The following is an 18,894-nucleotide window of genomic DNA, read 5'->3' as shown; positions in this document are numbered from 1 at the left end:
GCATACTACACAGGCAGCATGTTTATATAATAACAAATCAAGAAGAACCTGAAGATGTCCATGCTTACAGTATGAGGAGTTTCTGATTTACACACACACACACACACACACACACAGTAGAACTGGAACTGAAATAAACCTCACCTGCATGGGGTCACTTCATCCTGCTAGATCATTCAGCTCGCTCTTATTCTTCTTATATTGCATTCCTTCCACTATCATCATCCTGACTCATGTACCTGAAGCTGACCAGTGTGCCTGCACACCAGGGTTTAGAGATACATGTTGGGATAGGGGATGGAAACTCCGCCCTCGTATATCACAAATTTATTTTTATATAAATATGAAATCCTTTCAGTAATACCTTCGAAATACACATATAAAGGGGTCAATAGTGTAAATACTTCACTCTCAACTAGCAAGATGTTTTATTTATTTATCAGAAGATTGGGGTTCAAGCCCCAGCACCACCAAGCTGCCACTGTTGGGCCCTTTGAGCAAGGCTCTCAAATCCACCATGCTCCAGGGGTGTTCCATCATGGCTGACCCTGCACCTTGACCCCAAGTCTCCAAGGATGGGAAATGCGAAGAAAGAATTTCACTGTGCAGTAATGTATATGTGACAAATAAAGGCGACTTTACTTAAACTTTTACTTTACTCATCACATATAACTTTATTTTATTTTTTACTTTTACCAAAGTATACAATTCTTACCACAACCTGCAGTTTTCCATTAATAACTTATCAGCAATATATAACAGCATGTTGCAGTATTCATGCAAATCTGTGGACAGCATGCCACATATAAAGCACAGCTAGTTTCCCATTCTACAGTTCACAGCTTAATCTACATTTTTTTTGGTCACAAAATCATTTTTTTGGTCACAAAATCAGTATCAATTCACATAAATCGTTCACAATACACAAAAACCGTAGGAACTAGGATCCAGCATTTACAACAATAAAACAATTTACACATCAAGTATGTTGGATTGGCACTTCAAAAAAAACCTGTTAGAACAGGAAGACTTGAGTTTTAGAGCGACTCTCTAATCAAAACCTATTAACGAAAAGCGAAAAACAAATAAATCAGCACTCTTTTAAAAATGAATCTGTAATACAGTTTTTGATCACAAGAGAAGGAAAACAACTCGGAACTCGGAGTTGTAGCTCGGTGAATTAAGCAGCATTTCAGGACGTAATACGAGGGGATAATTTGCACACTACTGAGGAGGGATTTTAACGAAGGCTGTCACAACAAATGCTGTGCTAGAGTCTTCATATTTTACCAATTCTTTATATTTTATCCACACACTGCATCATTTCTATCAATACTTAAACTCCTATTTCCTGAGAGTTTGGTTAATACTTCTATCGCAACTTTCCCAATCATTTACTTTTATCATGTCTCTTGAATGATAGAAATATTAATTATTTAATTTAATTCGCCAGGAGATATTCAGCGTAAAAATATGAATAAAAATGATGGTTAGACTTATAACCTTATAAGTCTTATATAATATATTATAGACTTATATAATGGTGTCACTAATTATATATTCTCAATATAATCTCAATTCATCAGAATGTATTTAGTGCCCAGGAAAAAATATATATATATTTACAAAAACATAATCAATCTTCGATTTTATATTTTCTACGCAGGGACATAGGATATGACGAGTTAGTCAGAATAGATTAATAAAGACATATTCAGCATAACACAGTCCAGATAAACTCGGTGAAGACTTCACCTTCATCATTAAGGCTTTTGGGTCTCACAAAACTATTACAAAACTAAGTGTTAACATATAACAATACACCACTGTCGGACAGGGTGACGTAATGTCCTCCAGGCTGTTTATTCATCTCGCAAATGAGCTGGTTGATGCATCCTGGATCAAAGCTGACATTTGCACATTGAATCATTCGGAGGATGGAGGGGATGGGGTGTTCAAAAGCCCTGGCCTCCGTAGAAGAGAAAAGTTTTTTTTTGTTGTTTTTTTTTGCCATCAAGAAGGAAATTTTCTGTCTGCATCAATTTACACAACAAGCATAAAACAATAAAATATTCACTGGCAGTCTAAAGTTTTTAAACACAGACAATTTCTTCACAAAACCGTTCACAAAACCTTAATCTTTGTGGAATTTATTAGCTGGAATTTATTGTAAGATCCTGTTTGTAATATTTTGAAAAAGAAATCAGATCGATGAGATTTTTGGCCATTTTCAATGCAATCTATATTGTTTGGTCGTAATAAAACAGTCATTTATGACACATCTCACTGAAAACACTTCCTTGGTCAGACTAAAAATGCTAAAAATTTAGTTTCAAAATAAATGACTGTTTCTTTGCACAATATCTGTAAAGGTATCATTTCTATTCATACCAGATAAATTTGTACGTATACATACTATAAAGGCGTAAGTGAGAGTCATGAATAAATATGTCACTGCTAAATGAGCTGCTACTAATACTACATAGTAACAAGATTAACTATTTACTTTAAAGTACATTAGTCCTCCTTTCAAGGCACTAAGCCCTCTTATGTCTTTGCAATCTTAAAGACCAGGCAGCAGCTTCCCTAGAGGAACCTCTCTCTCCCCTACTAGGCTGTCCCTTTTCAGACTAGTGCCCTTGTTCACCACTTTGATCTTCAGAGACAGGCTTTTCACCTGAGCTGAGCTCACAGAATCAAAAAAGAAATCCTCATTGAAGACGGGATTGCGGCTGTTCTTGATTATAGTGCTTCTCTGCTTTTGCTGCTTTCCTGGGTTGAGGTAGAGTGACACACAGCAGTTAATGCTCTTTATGTCAAATGTCTGGTCATAAAGATCCTCAGCAGCAATGATGCGAACACGCAAACGTGCAGTTCCTGGGTCATAATCAGCATAGAGGCGGACCATGCCTCCCTTGTGGAGGTTGACTGTGTGTTCCCTTTGCTGTCTGTCTTTGCCGTGCTGATGGTCCAGGGATCCGCCGGCTGCGGGAGAGTGGAGCCTCCTGGGCACGCTGGGGCTGGGCTCTGCCGAGCTGCACTCATCTGTGGACAGGGAACTGTGCCGGGCGAACGTCCTCTTGGCTTTGACAACTTTGGCCTGAGTCTCATGAGTGAAAATCTTGAGCAAGGAGGCAGAGCGAGACAGTAGGGGTGAGCTGAAAGGGGAGGATTCAGCTGAGGAGCATGTGTCACTTTCGCCCCCACTAAAATAGCGATATGGGTTGATGTGGGACGTGTTGAAATCCAAAGGGTTCAAATGGCTAACTTCTATGCTGGTCTTAGCTGGTGACTTACGCTGGGTGTTGGGGGACGTGACCGGGCTTGTGTGGTCACAGTGAAAGAGTGACTCTTTCCGGCGAGTGTGGGGACTCTCCATTAGCGTAGCAAATCCATATGAGGTCTGAGTCTTTGGAATATATGACAAAGACATAGCTGTCTGGGACTGAGGGTCAGCATTGGTGTCCCCCGTAACAACATCATCTGCACTCTCGATCTGAATGATGTGCCGGTTGGCAGCCCTTAGCAGGTTTTTGGTGTCTCCGGCTAATTTGCTGACCAGACGAGGACTTCGAGGGCTGCTGACTTTGTTGCCAATGGTCTGCTCTGAGGTGGAAGGCCGTAGACTGTCCTTGGGCTTCACATCTGGTGTTTCAGTCTCTGGTGGGCAGCTCACTAGCTTGGGAGGGATGAAGAAGTCTGGTATCTTATCAGGTGTGAGAACGTTGCTGTAGATGGGTGCTTTGTCCTGTTTGTCTCCTGTCTCCCCGGGTCGGGGAGCATTGTTCTCCACTGAGCTCCGGATTTTCTCCAGAACCCACATGATTCTTCAAGGGTCTTACCAGCCAGACAGGACAGCTGGGTTTCTGTCTGCAACATTAGGCAAAGTTGCTTAATGTACATATGTGATGGTACATTAAATAAGTATGATTTTTACTTATTGGTGGATGGGGGTAGGGACTAAAAATGATTAAAATACGATTGTCTAATATTAGTATCCCCACCTGCATATGCTGTGTGAAGCAGGCAGGTGATTGAATTTTCAGACAAAGTTAGAGACAACAAGAAATTGCTAAAATAAAAATCTCAAACTGTGTTTAGGTTCTAATGTGTTACAGTATCATGGAAAAATGTTCAGTCTTAATTATTTAACATTACGATTATTAATGGGAGAAATAAACATCTTTCTTACCATGTTTTAGTTGTATTAAATATATGGTTTTATAACAGTATAATCCCATCACATTAGCTCACAGCTTTGTTCAAGTTGATGGTTTAGTGATTTTCTTCTAGTTGAAATATTGGTGATGATACAAGGATGAATATCATCTTTATCAAACTACAGCAATTAAATAGTATTTTTTTTGGCAATTTTTCAGCAATCCCCTTATTTGAATATTTTACATCAACATGCACACATTCACCTTAATTACATTTAATGAAAATAACTGGTATGTCTAGGTTCGAGCGTGATGTGCATGTTATTGAAACAACCTGTTAAAGAGCAACAGGTTGTCTAGATTATATGGCCAAGCATTATTTCCAATTTAATGATCCAAAATAAGCATAAACATTTTTATAAATTTACAAACCACAAGAGTATTATATTGAAAACTAATTAAATCAATTAAACTGCAGTATGGAGCTTAGTTTGGTCCATGACCATAGGCGTATATACTAACATACTAAACAGCATAAATACTAAACATAAATACATAAATTAAATAAATTATGCATGATATATATATATATATATATATATATATATATATATATATATATATATATATATATATATAGTTAAGTAATATTTATATAGATAGATAGATAGACAGACAGACAGACAGAAAGACAGACAGACAGACAGACAGATAGATTTAATGAATACATGAATAAATAAATACATACTACACAGATACAGGTATGGTAACTATGACGGTGTACTATTTAGTATTGTAGTTTGCAGATCAGGACCATTGAGATGCTCTCCAAGATTCACACACACACACACACACACACACACACTGTGATAAGCTTTGAAGCATCATTCAGTAATATTTCAAATGAAGCTGAGTAAGGAGGCAAGTAAAATTCAGAGACAATCCTCTGAATGCTATTAAACAGTTAGTTATTGGTTATAACTTATTAAAAGTAAGCTTCCAGGGTAAAACTAGTTACTTATAAAGACACAAGCCACACATCACAAGCCCGAAAGACACGTGTGGTGTATGAAAGCAGACCTGACTTACTGTGAGGACAGCTCTCCTGTGGTCAACCTCTGGACACTAACGGCTCATTTCAGTCAAGCTCAACGTCCATTACTCGAGCGCGAGCACCAATTCGCGTTCGAAAAAGTGACCGTTACCTTTTTATATCCCCGAGGCGGCCAATCAGAGTCCCCGAACGGTTCCGATCACCAGCCAATCATCGTCTCCATCAGTGTTCCAGACGCACCGGCTGCGCGCGAGCAGCTGCAGTGTCAAGTTAACCATGGCACCGACTAGAGAGACTGATATATCAAAATAACACTTTACTGCAGTTACCACATGTGTTATATTACTGCAGTTACCACATGTGTTATATTACTGCAGTTACCACACGTGTTATATTACTGCAGTTACCACACGTGTTATATTACTGCAGTTACCACATGTTATATTACTGCAGTTACCACACGTGTTATATTACTGCAGTTACCACATGTGTTATATTACTGCAGTTACCACATGTGTTATATTACTGCAGTTACCACACGTGTTATATTACTGCAGTTACCACACGTGTTATATTACTGCAGTTACCACATGTTATATTACTGCAGTTACCACATGTGTTATATTACTGCAGTTACCACATGTGTTATATTACTGCAGTTACCACACGTGTTATATTACTGCAGTTACCACATGTTATATTACTGCAGTTACCACATGTTATATTACTGCAGTTACCACACGTGTTATATTACTGCAGTTACCACACGTGTTATATTACTGCAGTTACCACACGTGTTATATTACTGCAGTTACCACATGTTATATTACTGCAGTTACCACACGTGTTATATTACTGCAGTTACCACACGTGTTATATTACTGCAGTTACCACACGTGTTATATTACTGCAGTTACCACATGTTATATTACTGCAGTTACCACACGTGTTATATTACTGCAGTTACCACACGTGTTATATTACTGCAGTTACCACACGTGTTATATTACTGCAGTTACCACACGTGTTATATTACTGCAGTTACCACACGTGTTATATTACTGCAGTTACCACACGTGTTATATTACTGCAGTTACCACATGTGTTATATTACTGCAGTTACCACACGTGTTATATTACTGCAGTTACCACATGTTATATTACTGCAGTTACCACACGTGTTATATTACTGCAGTTACCACACGTGTTATATTACTGCAGTTACCACATGTGTTATATTACTGCAGTTACCACATGTTATATTACTGCAGTTACCACATGTTATATTACTGCAGTTACCACACGTGTTATATTACTGCAGTTACCACACGTGTTATATTACTGCAGTTACCACATGTTATATTACTGCAGTTACCACACGTGTTATATTACTGCAGTTACCACACGTGTTATATTACTGCAGTTACCACACGTGTTATATTACTGCAGTTACCACATGTGTTATATTACTGCAGTTACCACACGTGTTATATTACTGCAGTTACCACACGTGTTATATTACTGCAGTTACCACACGTGTTATATTACTGCAGTTACCACACGTGTTATATTACTGCAGTTACCACACGTGTTATATTACTGCAGTTACCACACGTGTTATATTACTGCAGTTACCACATGTGTTATATTACTGCAGTTACCACACGTGTTATATTACTGCAGTTACCACATGTTATATTACTGCAGTTACCACACGTGTTATATTACTGCAGTTACCACACGTGTTATATTACTGCAGTTACCACACGTGTTATATTACTGCAGTTACCACACGTGTTATATTACTGCAGTTACCACACGTGTTATATTACTGCAGTTACCACACGTGTTATATTACTGCAGTTACCACATGTTATATTACTGCAGTTACCACATGTTATATTACTGCAGTTACCACACGTGTTATATTACTGCAGTTACCACATGTTATATTACTGCAGTTACCACACGTGTTATATTACTGCAGTTACCACATGTTATATTACTGCAGTTACCACATGTTATATTACTGCAGTTACCACACGTGTTATATTACTGCAGTTACCACACGTGTTATATTACTGCAGTTACCACACGTGTTATATTACTGCAGTTACCACACGTGTTATATTACTGCAGTTACCACATGTTATATTACTGCAGTTACCACATGTTATATTACTGCAGTTACCACATGTTATATTACTGCAGTTACCACATGTTATATTACTGCAGTTACCACGTTATATTACTGCAGTTACCACACGTGTTATATTACTGCAGTTACCACATGTGTTATATTACTGCAGTTACCACATGTTATATTACTGCAGTTACCACATGTTATATTACTGCAGTTACCACACGTGTTATATTACTGCAGTTACCACATGTGTTATATTACTGCAGTTACCACACGTGTTATATTACTGCAGTTACCACACGTGTTATATTACTGCAGTTACCACATGTTATATTACTGCAGTTACCACATGTGTTATATTACTGCAGTTACCACACGTGTTATATTACTGCAGTTACCACATGTGTTATATTACTGCAGTTACCACATGTGTTATATTACTGCAGTTACCACATGTTATATTACTGCAGTTACCACACGTGTTATATTACTGCAGTTACCACACGTGTTATATTACTGCAGTTACCACACGTGTTATATTACTGCAGTTACCACACGTGTTATATTACTGCAGTTACCACACGTGTTATATTACTGCAGTTACCACACGTGTTATATTACTGCAGTTACCACACGTGTTATATTACTGCAGTTACCACACGTGTTATATTACTGCAGTTACCACACGTGTTATATTACTGCAGTTACCACACGTGTTATATTACTGCAGTTACCACACGTGTTATATTACTGCAGTTACCACACGTGTTATATTACTGCAGTTACCACACGTGTTATATTACTGCAGTTACCACACGTGTTATATTACTGCAGTTACCACACGTGTTATATTACTGCAGTTACCACATGTGTTATATTACTGCAGTTACCACACGTGTTATATTACTGCAGTTACCACATGTTATATTACTGCAGTTACCACACGTGTTATATTACTGCAGTTACCACATGTTATATTACTGCAGTTACCACATGTTATATTACTGCAGTTACCACACGTGTTATATTACTGCAGTTACCACACGTGTTATATTACTGCAGTTACCACACGTGTTATATTACTGCAGTTACCACACGTGTTATATTACTGCAGTTACCACACGTGTTATATTACTGCAGTTACCACACGTGTTATATTACTGCAGTTACCACACGTGTTATATTACTGCAGTTACCACATGTGTTATATTACTGCAGTTACCACATGTTATATTACTGCAGTTACCACACGTGTTATATTACTGCAGTTACCACATGTTATATTACTGCAGTTACCACATGTGTTATATTACTGCAGTTACCACATGTTATATTACTGCAGTTACCACATGTGTTATATTACTGCAGTTACCACATGTTATATTACTGCAGTTACCACATGTTATATTACTGCAGTTACCACATGTTATATTACTGCAGTTACCACATGTGTTATATTACTGCAGTTACCACACGTGTTATATTACTGCAGTTACCACACGTGTTATATTACTGCAGTTACCACATGTTATATTACTGCAGTTACCACATGTTATATTACTGCAGTTACCACATGTTATATTACTGCAGTTACCACATGTGTTATATTACTGCAGTTACCACATGTTATATTACTGCAGTTACCACATGTGTTATATTACTGCAGTTACCACATGTGTTATATTACTGCAGTTACCACATGTTATATTACTGCAGTTACCACATGTGTTATATTACTGCAGTTACCACACGTGTTATATTACTGCAGTTACCACACGTGTTATATTACTGCAGTTACCACATGTTATATTACTGCAGTTACCACACATGTTATATTACTGCAGTTACCACATGTTATATTACTGCAGTTACCACATGTGTTATATTACTGCAGTTACCACATGTTATATTACTGCAGTTACCACACATGTTATATTACTGCAGTTACCACACGTGTTATATTACTGCAGTTACCACACGTGTTATATTACTGCAGTTACCACACGTGTTATATTACTGCAGTTACCACACGTGTTATATTACTGCAGTTACCACACGTGTTATATTACTGCAGTTACCACACGTGTTATATTACTGCAGTTACCACACGTGTTATATTACTGCAGTTACCACACGTGTTATATTACTGCAGTTACCACACGTGTTATATTACTGCAGTTACCACACGTGTTATATTACTGCAGTTACCACACGTGTTATATTACTGCAGTTACCACACATGTTATATTACTGCAGTTACCACACGTGTTATATTACTGCAGTTACCACACGTGTTATATTACTGCAGTTACCACACGTGTTATATTACTGCAGTTACCACACGTGTTATATTACTGCAGTTACCACACGTGTTATATTACTGCAGTTACCACACGTGTTATATTACTGCAGTTACCACATGTTATATTACTGCAGTTACCACATGTTATATTACTGCAGTTACCACACGTGTTATATTACTGCAGTTACCACACGTGTTATATTACTGCAGTTACCACACGTGTTATATTACTGCAGTTACCACATGTTATATTACTGCAGTTACCACATGTTATATTACTGCAGTTACCACACGTGTTATATTACTGCAGTTACCACATGTTATATTACTGCAGTTACCACACGTGTTATATTACTGCAGTTACCACATGTTATATTACTGCAGTTACCACACGTGTTATATTACTGCAGTTACCATGTTATATTACTGCAGTTACCATGTTATATTACTGCAGTTACCACGTTATATTACTGCAGTTACCACGTTATATTACTGCAGTTACCACACGTGTTATATTACTGCAGTTACCATGTTATATTACTGCAGTTACCACATGTTATATTACTGCAGTTACCACACGTGTTATATTACTGCAGTTACCACATGTTATATTACTGCAGTTACCACACGTGTTATATTACTGCAGTTACCACATGTTATATTACTGCAGTTACCATGTTATATTACTGCAGTTACCATGTTATATTACTGCAGTTACCACACGTGTTATATTACTGCAGTTACCACACATGTTATATTACTGCAGTTACCACATGTTATATTACTGCAGTTACCACACGTGTTATATTACTGCAGTTACCACACGTGTTATATTACTGCAGTTACCACATGTTATATTACTGCAGTTACCACACGTGTTATATTACTGCAGTTACCACACGTGTTATATTACTGCAGTTACCACACGTGTTATATTACTGCAGTTACCACACGTGTTATATTACTGCAGTTACATGTTATATTACTGCAGTTACCACACGTGTTATATTACTGCAGTTACCACACGTGTTATATTACTGCAGTTACCACACGTGTTATATTACTGCAGTTACCACACGTGTTATATTACTGCAGTTACCACACGTGTTATATTACTGCAGTTACCACACGTGTTATATTACTGCAGTTACCACACGTGTTATATTACTGCAGTTACCACATGTGTTATATTACTGCAGTTACCACACGTGTTATATTACTGCAGTTACCACACGTGTTATATTACTGCAGTTACCACGTGTTATATTACTGCAGTTACCACGTTATATTACTGCAGTTACCACATGTTATATTACTGCAGTTACCACACGTGTTATATTACTGCAGTTACCACACGTGTTATATTACTGCAGTTACCACATGTTATATTACTGCAGTTACCACATGTTATATTACTGCAGTTACCACATGTTATATTACTGCAGTTACCACATGTTATATTACTGCAGTTACCACATGTGTTATATTACTGCAGTTACCACATGTTATATTACTGCAGTTACCACACGTGTTATATTACTGCAGTTACCACATGTTATATTACTGCAGTTACCACACGTGTTATATTACTGCAGTTACCACATGTGTTATATTACTGCAGTTACCACATGTTATATTACTGCAGTTACCACATGTTATATTACTGCAGTTACCACATGTGTTATATTACTGCAGTTACCACACGTGTTATATTACTGCAGTTACCACATGTTATATTACTGCAGTTACCACATGTTATATTACTGCAGTTACCACACGTATTATATTACTGCAGTTACCACATGTTATATTACTGCAGTTACCACACGTGTTATATTACTGCAGTTACCACACGTGTTATATTACTGCAGTTACCACATGTTATATTACTGCAGTTACCACACGTGTTATATTACTGCAGTTACCACATGTTATATTACTGCAGTTACCACATGTTATATTACTGCAGTTACCACACATGTTATATTACTGCAGTTACCACATGTTATATTACTGCAGTTACCACACATGTTATATTACTGCAGTTACCACATGTTATATTACTGCAGTTACCACACGTGTTATATTACTGCAGTTACCACATGTTATATTACTGCAGTTACCACATGTTATATTACTGCAGTTACCACATGTGTTATATTACTGCAGTTACCACACGTTATATTACTGCAGTTACCACACGTGTTATATTACTGCAGTTACCACACGTGTTATATTACTGCAGTTACCACACGTGTTATATTACTGCAGTTACCACATGTTATATTACTGCAGTTACCACACGTGTTATATTACTGCAGTTACCACATGTGTTATATTACTGCAGTTACCACATGTTATATTACTGCAGTTACCACACGTGTTATATTACTGCAGTTACTACACGTGTTATATTACTGCAGTTACCACATGTGTTATATTACTGCAGTTACCACATGTTATATTACTGCAGTTACCACACGTGTTATATTACTGCAGTTACCACGTTATATTACTGCAGTTACCACACGTGTTATATTACTGCAGTTACCACATGTTATATTACTGCAGTTACCACACGTGTTATATTACTGCAGTTACCACGTGTTATATTACTGCAGTTACCACACGTGTTATATTACTGCAGTTACCACGTGTTATATTACTGCAGTTACCACACGTGTTATATTACTGCAGTTACCACATGTTATATTACTGCAGTTACCACATGTTATATTACTGCAGTTACCACATGTTATATTACTGCAGTTACCACATGTGTTATATTACTGCAGTTACCACATGTTATATTACTGCAGTTACCACATGTGTTATATTACTGCAGTTACCACATGTTATATTACTGCAGTTACCACATGTGTTATATTACTGCAGTTACCACATGTTATATTACTGCAGTTACCACATGTGTTATATTACTGCAGTTACCACACGTGTTATATTACTGCAGTTACCACATGTGTTATATTACTGCAGTTACCACATGTGTTATATTACTGCAGTTACCACATGTGTTATATTACTGCAGTTACCACATGTTATATTACTGCAGTTACCACACGTGTTATATTACTGCAGTTACCACGTGTTATATTACTGCAGTTACCACACGTGTTATATTACTGCAGTTACCATGTTATATTACTGCAGTTACCACACGTGTTATATTACTGCAGTTACCACACGTGTTATATTACTGCAGTTACCATGTTATATTACTGCAGTTACCACACGTGTTATATTACTGCAGTTACCACACGTGTTATATTACTGCAGTTACCACGTTATATTACTGCAGTTACCACGTGTTATATTACTGCAGTTACCACACGTGTTATATTACTGCAGTTACCACACGTGTTATATTACTGCAGTTACCACACGTGTTATATTACTGCAGTTACCACATGTTATATTACTGCAGTTACCACACGTGTTATATTACTGCAGTTACCACACGTGTTATATTACTGCAGTTACCACACGTGTTATATTACTGCAGTTACCACATGTGTTATATTACTGCAGTTACCACGTTATATTACTGCAGTTACCACGTTATATTACTGCAGTTATGCCTGATCGGTGTATATTTCAATTAAATGAATTTAGCATACATATTTTTGTGCAAAACAAGTTTTAAAACACATGCTGGATAGATATGTTTGTAATTCAAAGAATGTTACATTTTTGGCAGTATTTATTGTTTGATTTCCTGACGATAATATATATCTTAATAATACGTTATCGTTACTTAAAATGTAGAGGTAAACAAGACCTGCTACAGTGATCAGTTTGCAGGAACTTTTTTAGGAGTTATCAAGCTAGCTCTCAGGCATTATTTTTGTGCTTGATCAAAGTTAATATGTCTATTAAATAAATAAAAATGCACACAAAGCCTGAGCCTTCTGGATTCTGCTGCTAAATTAGGATACCATAGCATGTGAGAGCCAGTTTTCAGAGGAAGGGGTAGAAGTAGATTGAAGTTTGGTATCTAAAAACAGAATCAGTCTAGGATCTCAGACAGCAATTAATACATGGCAAGCTAAACCTCGTTATGTATTTAATTGTTTATTTGTTTGTTCATTCATACCTTTGCCCGATTGTCTTCATTCATTTAGTACAGACCGTGTGCCAAAAAAAGAACCTCATAGCAAATCAAAATTCAACTTGAGGCAGAACATCCCATCATTCTTCTTCAGTCATCAGTTGCCCTGGAGACGAGGTCATATCTATAGCAACAAACAGATGTGTACAGGTGAAAAACAGATCCATAAGTGAAAAGGTCTGTTGGAGTGAACCTGAGGTGAAAGCAATTTCAACAGTGTAGGTACACACTCAAGTCACACACCCAAATGTATTTGCCTGAACACGTGTCACTGTCTCTGTTTGCTTTTGGTGTGGTCAATGAACTAGTTATTAAATATTTAATCTTTCTTCAGTGTCAGATAAGAGGTACATTTAATTCTATATATTATTCTATAGACATAGTGATAAGGTCTGCATTATGATATGAAGGAAAAATACAATAGGGCAGTAGATTTCACTGGAGAAGACTGGGAAAGTGACTATCTCAGTGTTACATAACGTAGAATAATACTTCCAAACAATACAGAATGCACTCATGGCTCAGTTTTATGGTTTTCATAATGATGAAACAACTTCCAAAGATTATTTGCTCATGACTTGAGGGATGTTGCCCATGTACCAAGTACAGTAAGGAGAACATACACATAGAATGTCTAATAAGTCTAATAATAAGATGATATTGGTTGTAAATCAACACTTTATTTCTAATCACAACCATACATTTAACCGCAGACTAAATTATTGCATATAATATGAATAATATGAGAAACAGGTGTGTAATTCATTTGAGTAATATTATATTAAGAAATCAGTCCAAAGTCAGTTTTCACAACATATTAAAAGACAAATTTATCCTAGGGCAAAAGAAATCCACAAAAAGAATTTGCACTTTAACATAAATACGCTCTGAAACATGTCATGTAGAAGACAAGAATCAACAGGAGTTACACGTGCAGAGAAGAAAATCAATGGCCTGATTCTTGAAAACAGCCTGTTTTGTTCCTCTTCATGAAGGCCTTTTGTCAGAACGGTGAGTCACAGAAAATAATTTAATAGCAGCTACTTTGAGTTCAGCCAGGAATACACCGAGTGTTACAGTAAGGGGCTCATTACATAGTTCACCATAGAAGAATTAACCACCTATTCCAAGAAGAAAAGGCGTCTGTCAATTGCACCTTATCACACTAAAATCAAGTCAAGAGACTTCTCACTGTCACACATTTGACTTGAACAAAAGCCAAAACAGGACAACATCTGGAAGAGCTGGAACAAATAAGCTTGACCTGAGAAAATGATGGTGAGACACGGCGGGTGCAGCTAGACATGTAAAAACGAACAGAGAACTTGATGTTCCTGTGAGTAATATGTGCTACAAGAATTGGGTCATGAACCTTCAAGAGCATGAATAAAACATCAAGAACTTTTTACAGTTGGGTCCTGGTTTGGTTTTTATTGAACCGTCTGCTACTAGAAATACTATTAGAACTGCTCACGCTTTCTACATGACTGAAGACCTCAAAACTTGTTCCCCAAGACTGAACTAGGATGCTCCAAGCAAAAAAAAAAAGTTTACCTACAGTGTTTAACACTCACAGCATGGCTACTGAATCTCACAGTGATCAGAGGTTAAGGCTTTTATTGAAAGATTATGAGTTCAAATCCCAGCACTGTTAAACTGGATCAACAAGACTCGTAACCCTTATTTACTGTGTTGTAATCCTGTCTCAATTGCAGGCTTCTTTGGGATGTTAAATGTTAAACTAATCATAGGCTATGACAGGAAGGAATAATGAGTTGTTTACTCAAGAACAGCATCAATGCACATGGTTCCCTTCCTGCTGCCATCACAGAAAACTTTCTTTCACATTGTCCAGTTTAAGTCTAAAAAATAAATTTTGGCAGAATTTAGCTAAAACCAGCTTTCCGATACAAAAAATCATAGAATTCATGACAATTTGTTGTCATTCCTTTCAAAATGCAGGCATACAAATTACCAACATTAAGCTTTATGAATAAACACAGTTATCACACCTACACCGATCAGGCATAACATTAAGACAGGTGAAGTGAATAACACTGATTATCTCCTCATCATGACACCTGTTAGTGGGTGGGATATATTAGGCAGCAAGTGAACATTTTGTCCTCAAAGTTGATGTGTTAGAAGCAGGAAAAATGGACAAGCGTAAGGATTTGACAGGGGCCAAACTGTGACTAGACGACTGGATCAGACTGGATCAGAGCATCTCCAAAGCTGCAGCTCTTGTGTGGTGTTCCCGGTCTGCAGTGGTCAGTATCTATCAAAAGTGGTCCAAGGAAGGAAATTGCTGAAGAAGTTAATGCTGGTTCTGATATAAAGGTGTCAGAATACACAGTGCGTGATGGGTCAGGGCTGTTTTGGCAGCAAAAGGGGGCCAACTCGATATTAGGCATGTGGTCATAATGTTATGCCTGGTGGGTTTATATAGGCAACACATTATTCTCCAAATTGAGCTTTCATTTCCAAGCCAAATTTATGCCACATCTACACCCTATAATGAATCTTTTAGTAGTTTTTCCTTCACAGGATGACAATTTTGCCTCATCTTACTGTTTAGCAATGCATTAAGTGGCAAAGTCTGGCCTCATTTCCATCCAAAAGCTAATGCTGTCCTCTCAAAACAAGTAAAATCTGTGGTTATTCATTAACAAATGCCGCTACTTCAGTACGGCTGTTACACAGCAACTAATTCGTGAAAAAGGAAAAACAGAAGAATCACGTTGAAATAGTATAAATCAAGGCCAATCCTGCCATCCTGTGGCAAAGTGGACTAAATATGCTTTTTTACTATTTGCAGAAGTGTTGTCAGAGACATCACATATTACATCATCGTTTGTTGTTGTTGTTTATTTGTTTGTTTGTTTATCTGGTCTATGGATGTGGCACAAATCCAAAAGTACAGCTGTATAGTTAAACATGGGAAAACGTGTACAGACAGAAAAAAGGAATTTATGTTATTATTTTATGTTTTAGGAATTTGATACCATCCTGTAAACATATAGAAAATAGACTTTAGAATAGACAGAAGAACAGCCCACCTCAAGATGACCAGATCAAATGATCAAATGCTTTGCTGTTTGTTTGAACGTGAAATACTTCATAGTCTCAGTGTTGTTTTAATTAAAGACAAACCACCTTGGCATCATGCGTGTTTATCTAAGGGAAGTGGGAATGAGCATCACGGCTAGTGATTCGTCATTATGAGACACACACACACAAATGAAACATCAGGGTCTCACCTTGGCAATGAAGAGCATGTACTTGTCTTGTTCTTGTTTATCAAAAGTGGTCCAAGGAAGGAACAGTGGTGAACCGGTGACAGGGTCATGGACGGCCAGGGGTCACTGATGCACGTGGGGAGTGAAGGCTGGCCCATGTGATCCGATCCAATAGACGAGCTACTGTTGCTCAAATTGCTGAAGAAGTTAATGCTGGTTCTGATAGAAAGGTGTCAGAATACACAGTGTATGACGGGTCAGAACTGTTTTGGCAGCAAAAGAGGAACCAACACAGTATTAGGCCATAATAGATCATAATGTTATGCCTGATTGGTGTAGCTAATAAGTATAAATCTAACTCATCCAAGAAGTTGTCTATAAGGTATATACCCAAAATTTTCAAAACAATTTTTAAAGGTCAGAACTGCTCTAGGAGAAAAAATGTGATTCAGGTAGTCCAAGAAGGCATCCCTGATACTGTCACACATTGTAAGTACTGGTGATAAAGAAATGGTTACTTTCTTATTTTACAATACTGTTGTCAGGTTTTATTAAAGCCTTTAAGATTGTATTTGGAGCAAAAAAGAAAGGTTGGATTTGATACGGTCAGCTGCTCTTTAGATGATTGGCCAACTGTGTGAGAGAGAGAGGACAAGAGGGACCTGGTTCTATCTCACACACACACACACACACACACTTCTGAAGGCTGCACATGTAGAGGAACACTATGAAAAACAAGTTTTTATATTCTGAGGCAAAAAAGGCCTGTATGTCAAAGCTGCTGCTAAAGCTTTGCTCTACTCACTCATACGATGACTTTTAAAATTGCCTTGTGAACCGGAATTGAACTGAATTGAGAGATAGTGGGGGGAAATCTGTTAAACCACTAGGGCAATAAACCCAGCTACTAAAGTATCAGTGTGATTGGTAATTCTTCATTAGGAAGCTAACAATACATTACATCACCCATCAGGGGGCAGAATTTGTGAGTGCTTTCTTGTGGTGTTACTGAGAAATGACTGAGAAAGACTTTCCCAGGTCAGGTCAAGAGAGTGATGCAGAGGTGCTATAGTCCTTCAGTTTGTCCAGCTATCTCACCTGCTCAAACACATCAGTTTACAAAGCTTGACTGTTCATTCTAATATCACCATCAAGACCATCTTTTTCATCAGATAGCTATTTCAGTAAATAGCTTTGTCCATTATGAATGATATCTGTTTTGTTTTTATGTTAGTCACCATTGTAACTGCTACAAAACTCCCTCTTTGGTAGTAACACGACACCCAACCACTAACTTTTCAGAAAAGGAGACCACAATCAACTAACACCAGATTCCCTGAACAGATTTGTCTTGTTCTTAGAACTTTTTGAAATGATGATTATAAAATGCAAAGCTTAAGCAACTAACTTAAAACACGTGTCTTCTCAGAATTAAAAAAAAATCAGTATTTATTTATAGTCAAAAAGAATTCACTGTGAATCACCTGTTTATACTGAAATGTTTGTTGTTGGTATGGTGTTGTTAGCACATTTTACACTTACAGCATTTGGTAGATGCTCTTATCCAGAGAGATTTACATTCATCTCACTTATACAACCGAGCAGCTGAGGGTTAAACACCTTGCTCAACAGCGGCAGCTTGGTAGACCGTGAGGGTCCAGCAGTAGGCCAGTGCCTTAACATTGGGGAAAAATATGTTTAGCAATTCGCAAGCTAATTACTTTGTTAAAGAAAATGTCTTGTACATTCATATCTAAGGTGCATGTCATGTTAGCAAAATGTTTTATTCCCAGTTTCATTACTATCAATCCCTCTAAAGCACTTTACACATTATTACATATTTATATATCTATTATAATTTCTAATA

At 37.3% G+C, this 18,894-nt stretch overlaps 1 protein-coding gene across 4 annotated transcripts; it reads right to left on the bottom strand.

Moving 5' to 3' along the window:
• Positions 1 to 640: 640 nt before the first annotated feature.
• LOC131360193 (C2 calcium-dependent domain-containing protein 4C) lies at positions 641 to 13,987 on the bottom strand. Of its 4 annotated transcripts, none has more exons than XM_058400415.1 (2): positions 13,774 to 13,987; positions 641 to 3,870 (listed from the first exon to the last, which is right to left on the bottom strand). In XM_058400415.1, the coding sequence occupies exon 2, from the start codon at positions 3,821 to 3,823 to the stop codon at positions 2,564 to 2,566; it is 1,260 nt and encodes a 419-aa protein (XP_058256398.1). In that variant the 5' UTR covers positions 3,824 to 3,870; positions 13,774 to 13,987; the 3' UTR covers positions 641 to 2,563. The 4 variants fall into 4 exon arrangements, with proteins under 4 accessions (XP_058256398.1, XP_058256396.1, XP_058256395.1 ...); XM_058400413.1 differs by lacking the exon at positions 13,774 to 13,987 and adding an exon at positions 5,366 to 5,553; XM_058400412.1 differs by lacking the exon at positions 13,774 to 13,987 and adding an exon at positions 5,250 to 5,372.
• Between the last annotated feature and the right edge of the window lie 4,907 nt (positions 13,988 to 18,894).

The sequence above is a fragment of the Hemibagrus wyckioides genome, linkage group LG10 (genome assembly GCF_019097595.1).
Source record: "Hemibagrus wyckioides isolate EC202008001 linkage group LG10, SWU_Hwy_1.0, whole genome shotgun sequence".
NCBI lineage: Eukaryota > Metazoa > Chordata > Actinopteri > Siluriformes > Bagridae > Hemibagrus > Hemibagrus wyckioides.
Note: the sequence above shows the minus strand (reverse complement) of the source record. Positions and strands in the feature narration are given on the sequence as shown.